The sequence below is a fragment of the Cibotium barometz genome, chromosome 17, assembly GCF_041138505.1.
Source record: "Cibotium barometz isolate CiBa-2024 chromosome 17, ASM4113850v1, whole genome shotgun sequence".
Lineage (NCBI taxonomy): Eukaryota > Viridiplantae > Streptophyta > Polypodiopsida > Cyatheales > Cibotiaceae > Cibotium > Cibotium barometz.
The window spans coordinates 42,500,691-42,511,298 of record NC_141062.1 but is presented as its reverse complement, the minus strand read 5'-3'; the positions used below and the strand labels follow the sequence as shown (position 1 = coordinate 42,511,298).

Genomic DNA, 10,608 nt, shown 5'->3' with positions numbered 1-10,608 from the left:
TTTCAACAAATCAAAAAACTTGGACCCCCTTTTTTTGTAAGGACTTTGCAGGTTTTCGACTTAAATAAAATATAATCAAACTGCCACAAGCTTTGCAGATTTTTAAAAAGCCGAGAAAATATAATTTACTGGTAAAAACAAAAATGTTAAATCTCCATGAATTTTTTTTTATTTTTATTTATTTATTTATTTTTTTGGGGGGGGGTGGTGGTGGTCTTGGGAGGGACACTTCTTCTTTGGAGAGCGAGACACACACACACACACACACACACACACAAACATACTCAAAAAGAATTTCCTTATTTTTTAGCTTTTTTAAAGAGGCTTTAAGAAAATGGTTTCCTTTTACTAAGCCATACAAAAAACAAAAAGGTTGGGTGGAGAGGTATATAGGAAAGTTCTCTCTCTCTCTCTCTCTCTCTCTCTCTCTCTCTCTCTCTATATATATATATATATATATATATATAAAATGAACTCATCCCAACGCAATTGAAGAAAGAAGGTACTAAACTCGCAAAATCTTGGGCAAGACATCAAGAAGGCAAATGGGCCATTTTTTGTGATGGAAATGCCCTCATCCAAGATTCTCGACCCAAACGTTTGATTTCTAGTCATGGGGAACACATCCGTTACTATTGTAGATGCATCATTTGGCCTAGCTTAGTGTATGAATCCTAAGACTCTTCGTTTTTTCTTTTTCTTTCAGTTTTCCATGGCTCAGTATATACATGGTACCATTGTATCGCTTTTGGTCTCATAGACCCGCGGGGTCTTTCGTAGATGTTAATATAACTTTCTTTCTTTCTTTCTTTCACTAAAGATTGAGATAAAACACACAATGATAAAACTAATGCCTTGTTTGAATCGTAGGAATTACTTAATTTAGCACCTTTGGTTGATTTACAAGAGTATAATTTTACAAGTGCAAGACAAAACAAATTGGCAATGTTAAAAAGGACTAATGTGTAGCACGCAATTGGCTTTAACAAGTCTATGCTAGTTTTGAGGTGCGTATGATAAATGCACTAGTATTTTATTGTCGTGCACAACTTCCAAGAGGATTTGGACCTTGTAGAAAAAGATGTAAAAAATTCAACGCACCAAATTTGTGTCTCTCCTCCGACCCACTGTGCTAGAGCGTCGGCCACTAAGAATGGGCTCATGTACAAAGGCCCTATGTACGCTTGTTTTTGGAATCGACCATGCTTGCATGCTTGTATGTATATTTTATAAAGTTTTAAATAAACTAGGGTTCTTTATTGGTCTCTTTTTCGAGGATCGATCCACATTGCATTACCATGTGCATGATAGAGATGTTCAACTTGTTTCATGCTTCTATTGACTTTGCTAGGTGAGACTATTTGTTATGAGGCCACTTTTTAAGGTACAAACACTCAAAGTCCTTGTCCTTCTCATCAACACGCACACACATAAACACGCGTGCATGTATACACACACACAAGCATATTATTTTCGTTTTGTACTATTTGTTGTGGTCAATAATGATATGTACAGGAATAATAATAGCTAGGTAAAGATGACAAATCCTTATTAGTCTATCATTTCTATGTTGATACGATTCACCATCTCATGTTGACTACCACATTCCATCCACCCCCCACTATATCATGCTAAAGGCAAGACCAATAAAACTTAAATGGCATGCTTAAATTATGGAAAACTTACTTACTTTTGAGCAGCTTTAGTTGACTCTAAATTGTGGATAAAGTGTCCTAGGCCTAACCAAACAAACAAGTGCCTAATTGCAAGATTTTAGTTCACATCGAAGGAAACAAAAAGGCAACATCGAAACGATCGTATATGTAGTGCAAAGTTGGTTATCTCAGGTCTAAGCTTGTTTCAAGGAAATTGAGGTATCTATTCAAGTTTTGTAACGAATTCATGGGATTTTTACAACTGTGTGCACAACTTCCATAACCTAAACAGTATATGACAGTCTCATTTTGTCTTATAAAACTTTTTATAATTTGTATGCATTTTACTTATATGTTTAAGAAAATCCATGGGCTTTTAAAATCATAACTCTAGGAATATAGCTTTTGAGAAAAATGTGTGTTGTGAACAAAGGTGTGACTAGGTGTCCTTTCCAAGGGTTTTGACTCGTGTGCAAGGCCCTATATGTGGGCTTTGCATGGGCCTTGGCCACCCCAACAAACCCCAATGGGCGACTATGCAACGGCCATAGCTATGTATGTAAGAGCTTCTCCCCATGAAAAGGGAGTAGGGTGACTAGGACATTGGAAGGTGCTCCTACTCAACAAGAACGGTTTCCATTAAAGCTTGGAGGTTTTCCCACGACCCATTTAACGAGGTCGTGCAAATTGCGAAGGCAACACGCATTCAAAGCTCTTTGCATTTCCATGTTTCTCGAGTTCATGTGTCAGTGCCCAAGTTACAGAAGCAAAAACCTGCAATTGTTAATGATTGGCTAAGTTCCTTCAGCGCAGTTACCATGGCTGCGTGAAGGCGCCTGTGAATAGGTGGTGGTGATCTAATTAAAGCTTTTCTTGCCTATACAATTTTTTTTGACCCTTTATCCTTGTTTTACATCAGCTAGGATGACCAAGCAATGAGCTCCTTGCACATGGACCATGGACTCATCCTGCTCATCAGGTATGGTGATGTTATGTGTCATCCCATGTCATCATTGCATTTAAGTTTGACATTTGATAAGCAATTTACACATTAGTCTTTCTTGCACATATTTGTTACATCCACTCCGGTGCAGATATGTGTAGGAGGTTCCATTTCCTCCATACAAGGATGGGAATCTATACTAATTACCACTCCAAGAACTGTACGAACTATGACGTAGGCTACCGCTACCGCTCTGTCCTTTGGGATAATCATGCTATGATGAGGGAACCATGAGGGATAATACCAGCTGGCAGCCTATCCTCGTTCACTAACAAATACACCCTTACCATAGATCCAAGTTAAGCTTTTTACCACATGAGCTCAACAGAGAGAATCTCATGTGACACAATGAACTTTACCCGACCTCGTGGTACCATGAACGTTACAGAAACTCGTTGCACAGTGAATAAAAATGTGTAATATTACATAAGTGTACAAGCCAAACTGTGCATGAATTTAGATAGTAGCCTCTTTGAGGTGAAGAGACATCATGCACAGGAGTATATACCCGCTTTGTGGGATGATCCACACATCCTAGATTACATCATTTGTTCAAAATGTGGAATCTTATCCAGTTTGTAGATGTATTTGCATGAAAACATCATTACGGCAGCCACTCGTCAACCAGCATTGAATAAGAGATGCAAACACGCAGAGAAGTGCCAACTGTCAGCAGCCAGAGTGACTGCCTAAGGCACCTAAAAACACGCATTGCCAATTTTGGCATAACCTTTATGTGAATGATCATGAATGACTGCCATAAGCCATCATTGCCCATGTCCCCATAATACATGGTTAACAAGAAGAGACTGCAATTGCAAGGTTACCCCCTTCATGCCCAGAGCTTCCTGATAACGTAAACGTCTCCTTCGCCTCTCTGGCATCCTTTCTAAGGGCTCCATTCTCCAAATGCACGTTTTCCTCCAAGCCTCTTCTCTCTATTCCTAAAACATAAGTGCCGTTTTTTGCTAGAGCTCCTTCACTCCCCTCTGAGTGAGCTCTTCTCCCTTGCAACTGTTCCTGCAAGCATGCCATACACAAGGTCAGACAGAATCTAGTGCAGTGACATCTTCATGAGTTTCACTCTGCTTTAGTTCTTTGCTGGTGCTTTAGTTCCTTACCAGCAAAGAAATGTTTTCTGCAGAAAGCTTCTTGCATTGTTCGGTTACGTGAGCCAATTCACTTCGTAGAGACAAGTTCTCTGTATTGAGGGTTTCTACTCTTGCTGCAAGCTCCTCACACTCAGCCTGCAAGATGACCCTCACGATGATCATCCTCCTTATATATGACTGATGAGGACAAAACAAAGGGTGCTACGTTTGCACAAATCTTGACAAAAATACCCCACTATACCTGCTTTCTTAACCTCGACCTTCGAGCAGATTCCCTGTTCGACTGCTTCCTTCTTTGCCTCTTCAATTCTCTCTCATCCTGCACCGGCCCATAGGCAAATTATCGTGAACTGAAATTGCATTAGAAATAAGATGTGTATTTAAAAACAGCACAGCAAATAGCTTGCATTTTGTGCTTGGGGGTTGTAGATGGGCTTGATTGCTCGTCCATGAGTAGCAGTCCCCCCCCACCACAATGTAAGATTTTCTGACAGTGGAGATGGGTGCATGCTGTGTGTGTGAGCTGCCTCAGCATGCTACAGGAGCACTATTCACTTTATAACTTCACAGAACAAAGGTCATACCAATACAATTAATGTGAATGGTATGTGACCCGACCTAAGACTCCTTTTCCTACATAGGACAAGATTTCAATACAGCTCGAGCTAGCAAATCTTTTGGATGATTTAGGCTGCTGTTGTAGAGGTCTTCTGAGAAAAAGAAATCCCTTGTTTACCACCGTCTTTGGGTTTGAACATGACTACAAAGAGAGATGCGGCCACACTGAGAGAGAGAGAGAGAGAGAGAGATTATTTTAACGTCTACAAAAGACCCAAAAGGGTCTAGGAGACCAAAAGATGTTACATATGCTCCATGGGTAAACTGTATGTCAATAACATGATAAAGAGATCTAACTGCCAAAAGAAAATTAGGGTCAGCATGAGGACGCAGGGAGGGGGGAAGGGGGGGGGAAGGGGGGGGAGAGAGAGAGAGAGAGAGAGAACCTGCAACCAAAGATCTGTAGAGCCCACCATATTGGTGGATGGAACCATTGCAGTACTGGCTACAGTTCCTAGTTTGCCTCGACTGTTTGCTAATACCGCAGGTGCTCCCCCACTCCAATAGTCCATGCCAATGTTTAGGTTAGTAAGTGGCCCGGCACCTACAACCTGCTTCCCAGCTATGGGAATTGTCAAAGCAGGTACAGGATGAGCCTCGTGTCCACTTCCATGTGCTGTCGAGTTTACCACATGAGCTGCAAACCACCATGGAAACTTCTTTCTCATAAACAACACAATGGGTGTATGCCATAGTTCCAGAGTGCAAACAAAATTGGCCCTCACCTACAGCCACATACACTTGCACACGCATGCATGCCCATACACATGCGTGCACACACAGTTTTTTGGTGTTGGGATTAAGAAAGGTTTTCTATGTTCTTATTATACCTTCAGAGTTAGCCTGATCAAAGCTGCCTCTTCTGCCTCCCTGGGAATCCTGGCATAACATAGCAGGTACCCAGCATACAATTAGCTGCATTTCCCTCTTCGTAAAACAGGCCTTAATGCTCTTTCAAGCAGCAAAATTGAAACCAATGCTTATTGGGGCATTACGTATTCAGAGTTCCCCTCACTTCCTTCCATTGAACCTTCACTCCCGCTATCACCGCTGCAATAATTGAGAAACAATGTGAATCACTGAAGGCATAGCCCTGGTACACAAGAAATTTTGGCACTCAGTTCCAACCTGTGGGTAAAGGCACCATCCATGGAACCCAAGTTTCCTTTGCCAGCATCATTCCCCTTGCCAGTAAGCATCCCCAGGCTTCCTAAACTTCCTTTGGACCTCTTCATGGGGCTTTTCTTTTTCCCCTCAGTTGACTTCCTCTCTGCATCAGTGCCTGCAGATGCAGCACCCTGCACACAGAAAAGACTTGATTTGTTGGCAATCCAAACTAAATAACAACCGCTCCATCAAAGGGGTGCAGTTGGGACCCACAAACTTCATTATGCACAAGAGATTAGTCACAAGCACCATAACCAAGAGATGTATATCAGATAGGAATTCCATACCCCTTGTGCATCATTAGCATTTCCTGTACCCAAACTGTATGGACTAAATGGATGAGTTCCCTGTATCATCATATATACAGCTTAGATTCCAACACACTCAAAAAACCTAGGCAGGGCCATGTCAAAAAGCATTTCACCTACTGATGAAAGGCACACCAACACTTACTGGTGTCATGGAAGGATGTGCATACATTCCTGCATGAGGATACCCATGAGGATACATTGCAGCATAGGGCGGCGGTGTTCCGTAAGGCGACATCAAAGGCTGTTTATAACCACCATGTTCCCATTAGAATTGCACATAATCAAATGGGCTTGTTTCAAGTTGTCTATTTGCATGGGGTGGCATTCATTACAGAATTAGTGCGGCTCTTACCTGACCACCCCACATGTGGGGATGCGGCTGCGGGCCAGAGCCAACTGTGGGGGGGAAATAACCAGGGGGTGGCAGAGGCATTGTTCCTGCGCCATAATATGCCTGATACAAAAATCACCACATATGATGAGATCAAGTAAGAACTAGAGATCTTGACTATAACTTGGATAAGATAAATGCACAGCCTGCTTTTTCCTTCACATGAGATACCATTTATGTTATTTGGAGTGCTATTGCTTGGCTCACTCAGTCTGGTCCACAATTATTTTTTGAGGGCAGGGATCTGGACACCACCATAATGATATGGAGAGGACTGGATATTCCTCATACACAATATAGACCACCTCTGCAAAGCATTGATACTACTTGGCGACACTCGCTGCATTTGAATTTTGTATTATATGGGGAGATATTATTCAAACCCTTATGGCCACATGGGCTTGTATACAGGGACCATCCAGACCTGCACAAGCAAAGCACACTGTTTTCATGAGGGAGTGGGATCAAGGGATTTTTGCTCAATGACCCCCATAGGACCTTTTTGGCACCTTTGTGCCCCACACTGGTTGAGATCACCCTACATTTTGGGATGTCTTTTTGTTCTGGCTTCCAGCCGTGATTTTGTATGGTCTTATTCATACTTAATAGAGGTCTCCTTTCTGCACCCAAAAAAAAAAAAAAAAGGCTAGCATCCATTGCCATTGATTGGTGACTCCCTGGCTCTCAAGTCATTAACATGGACAAGAATGGAAGGATGTGACAAATCATACAAAGGGAATATGATTTTCATTACATGAGCTTCAGCTTCGTTACTGGATGGCCACTAGGCGCTTGTGCAACAGTCAGCCAAACCTAAGGTTTCAACGGATTCTTATAGCAGGCTTAACATATATTTATTCACACAAACACGCCTGCAATAGGAAAACCATGACTAATATTTGGGTGGATTATAACAGAGGATCAGGCTACTTATTGAATTGGGTTATACGTTTCTTCTTTTTGTTTAAAGATTTCCATCATTACCTGAAATGCGGCTGTCCATTCAGGATAAGAAATGGGAGTATTGCTTGGAGGCTTTTCCTGCCCACAGTTTGAAAATTATGAGAAATAACATTAAACCGTTGAAATTATTGCTAATCAACCCTTTAAAATAATTTGTAACTTGTTAGTGTCAAAAGATCCATAAAATATGCAGATTTCAAAATACGTACCTGAGGTGTAGATGTTTTGGTGGTTTTTGAAGGGGTTCCCAACTCTCCTGCGCCCATGTCTGACATGAAACTCAGAGCGATTTGGGTCTTAAATCTACAATAAAATAGACTTATGGATTAAGCAGAGAATACCCATAACTGTTTCTTCGAATTCTAGACTTAAATTAACCCATGACTGCTTTTCGAAAATTTCTTTGAAAACCCATCACTGTTTTTCAAAAGTCTCCAAAACCCATTTACAAAAATTACCACTATCCGTGGTTTTTTCACAATATTCATATTTTCCCGAAGATTTTTTGAAAAAAAAACCATTAGTAAAACCCATTAGTGTTTTTCAAAATTAGTTTGAAAACCTGTTAGTGATGGAGCAGAACCACAATTAAGCTAAACCTTGCTTGGATTGTGCAAACTGCTTCAAAAATTGTTTTGATGGGTATCTCCTTGAAAAAGGCACGGTGGGTTAATTCCATTAGAGTGCAATGTCTAGAAATGAATGAAGAAGCAGCCGGGTTAATTCCATTAGAGTGCAATGTCTAGAAATGAATGAAGAAGCAGCCCTTTTTTGTGAAATACTCTGAAAAAAACCAGTAATTTTGCAGCAAATGAAATTTTCATGAGAGGAAAGGAAGGAGAGTTACCTTCAGGTCTTCAGAGGTGATCTAGGCATAGAGGCTGATGATGTGAGAGGAGAAATAATGCAGAGAAATGGAATAGGTGAGGAGAGATGGGAAGAAAGGGCAAGGCTGAGCAAAGGTTATGAAGTGTAGGCGCCAAAAAAAAAAAAAACAAACAAACAAACAAGAGGGAAGGAAAGAGGGAGTAGATCGGAGGAATCTGCCACCGTGGCCGTTTTGCACACTCGTCAATGCCAACGCATCAACCCCCCACCCACCTTCTCCCATAGCCGGCCTCAACAGTGCATAGTTGCACACACCATGCCAGGCAAGCAAAGAGGGCCACAATCCTTTAACTACCATGTATGAATCTTACTTTGTCATCTCTCCCTTTTCACATGCCCCATTCCCTTTTGCGCGGTTCGCACAAGGATAGAGAGGCCAGTAAAATGACGAGTGTGGGGCCCTCTTGGGCAGTAGCGCCCATCAAGATTCAAGAAAAGACGGGTTCGTTTTATCCTCGAGCCTGCTCAACTTTTGAAAAATCTACCTCACTTTGAGAGCAAAAGGAAAAATGTCGCCTTTAATGCGAGGATCCCCATCCCCTATATACAAAGTATGGTAATGATGTCGACACGTATTGAGTACAGAGTCCCACCTTGGGGCATCACACACAATGGCCTAGTGTTCGGCTAACTAACAGTATGCGTCTTGCATCTGCCACAAAATCCTTACACTAGAAAATCTCATGCGCATGTCCCTTCATGTTCTCACAAGTAAGAGGCAATTGGTGCCTACATACATCACGTGCATCACACACCAACGTCCTACTCTTCGATCATGAAGCAGACCACCTCTACACCTTTCAAATTGGATTAACTCTGTTGTTTCCTAGAGTCTAATTTCCCAGTTCACCCATTTTTTCTAAGTTTTTTTCAAACAATTTTTTGGTTTCGTTTAGAAAGCGCCTATTTATTCAAGTCCACCCTGCTTTTCAGTGGTGTATCAAATTTTTACTTCGACCAGATCCATAGGCACAGCCTAGACCCCATCCAATCCCTTAGGTCTAGCCTGCCACCCTATCAATGGGCCTATGGAACCAATGTGAACTCACACACCCATAATTGATATTCCTGGTTCATTACTCACACACCCAACTAAAGCAATGAAAAACAGTTCTTAAGACGCACGCACTCCACGGCATACATTTCTTTTGAAAAGCTAATACTTAAAACTTGTATACATCAAAAATGCAGTTAAAAACATACATTTTGAACATCATACTGAAACTCTAGAATACCATCCAACTATCAAATAAAACAATGTCGCATATATCTAAAATATCTCCTCGCACCATGCCTCTGCTTCTCAGATTAGGAAGATATGCACCGCTGTTTATGAGAATGTATTTTAAGCCCTCTTTAAAATATTATTCTACCATCCTAAATAATTTGGGAGTATCTTTGTGTCATGCCAAATTATGTTAATATCATGAGTGATTCCATTACAAATATTAATACATTTGGTACACATTAACATATGCTTGTGGCTTCCTATGTTTGTTCCAGTTGGTTTGTATGCCCGTATGGAGTACTTATTTGGTTTGACTAATGCTCTGGTTACTTTTAACAAAATGATGAATATAATATTCTTAAAACAACAAAAGTTTATTGTAGTGTTTTTTTACTGGCTCTAGAATAGGTACACTTGTCATCACGAGAGATATTTTTCGGAATATTTTATCATGGGAGTGAATCCAATTAATTATGTGTAATGCATGGTTCATGTGTGAAGCATGGTAATGAATGATTTTCATTTGTTATAATTATTTTTGTGAGTGATTCCAAAGTAATTGTGATCTAACATTGTGGATTATGTTGAGTATAGATCATGAGTTCGAGACGACCAAGGTGGACATTGGACGAGATTATCTAGCCAAGCACATGTGTGCTAAATATTTAATTTTATATGGTTTGGCCCATTGTTCATATATTGGGCAAGGATTATTTTTTATGAGATGCTTTAAAAGCATTGGACTAAGGTTTAATTTTGTAAGAAGCCCAATTTTGGAAAAGCTATGCTATTAATGGCTCCAAGGGCTAAATTTATTAATATGATTAAAATACCACGTGTAGGAGTGGAGCCACACACGTCGAGGGGGAGATTGCACCCAGTTTTGTGTTTTTGATCTTTCATGCTTTTGATTCATGCTATTAATTTATGCTATGATGTTATGGTTTATTTCTTTTTATTATTTGATTTGTGGAATAATTTAATCTCCATGTACCATGGTCCGAATGAGGTGTCACACGAGAGAGATGGCAGGTGTGAGGGTACCGAATGAGGTGTCGCACCAGTGAAAGATTGTGTGAGGGTACCGAACAAGGTGTCACACGAGAGAGATGCGTGTGAGGGTACCGAATGAGGTGTCGCACAAGTGAAAGATTGTGTGAGGGTACCGAACAAGGTGTCACACGAGAGAGATATGTGCAAGGATACCGAATGAGGTGTCGCACAGGTGAGGATTAGTGTGAAGGTCACTGAATGAGGTATCACACTATGCGA

General features: G+C 40.8%; 1 protein-coding gene and 1 long non-coding RNA gene across 3 annotated transcripts; one reads left to right on the top strand and one right to left on the bottom strand.

Annotated features, from left to right (window-relative positions):
- Positions 1-2,188: 2,188 nt before the first annotated feature.
- On the top strand, positions 2,189-10,171 carry LOC147630023 (uncharacterized). Its single transcript, XR_015267775.1, has 2 exons — positions 2,189-2,634; positions 9,931-10,171. It is a non-coding gene; the product is annotated as an uncharacterized LOC147630023 (long non-coding RNA).
- On the bottom strand, positions 3,041-8,364 carry LOC147630024 (bZIP transcription factor 1-B-like). Of its 2 annotated transcripts, none has more exons than XM_086811605.1 (13): positions 8,068-8,364; positions 7,430-7,523; positions 7,242-7,298; positions 6,219-6,320; positions 6,009-6,107; positions 5,843-5,902; positions 5,517-5,686; positions 5,384-5,438; positions 5,219-5,267; positions 4,775-5,025; positions 4,012-4,089; positions 3,780-3,905; positions 3,041-3,678 (listed from the first exon to the last, which is right to left on the bottom strand). In XM_086811605.1, exons 2-13 carry the CDS (start codon positions 7,493-7,495, stop codon positions 3,454-3,456), a joined length of 1,338 nt encoding a protein of 445 aa, XP_086667731.1. In that variant the 5' UTR covers positions 7,496-7,523; positions 8,068-8,364; the 3' UTR covers positions 3,041-3,453. The 2 variants fall into 2 exon arrangements, with proteins under 2 accessions (XP_086667731.1, XP_086667732.1); XM_086811606.1 differs by lacking the exon at positions 8,068-8,364 and adding an exon at positions 6,429-6,681 and having other exon boundaries at positions 7,430-7,510.
- Positions 10,172-10,608: the final 437 nt, after the last annotated feature.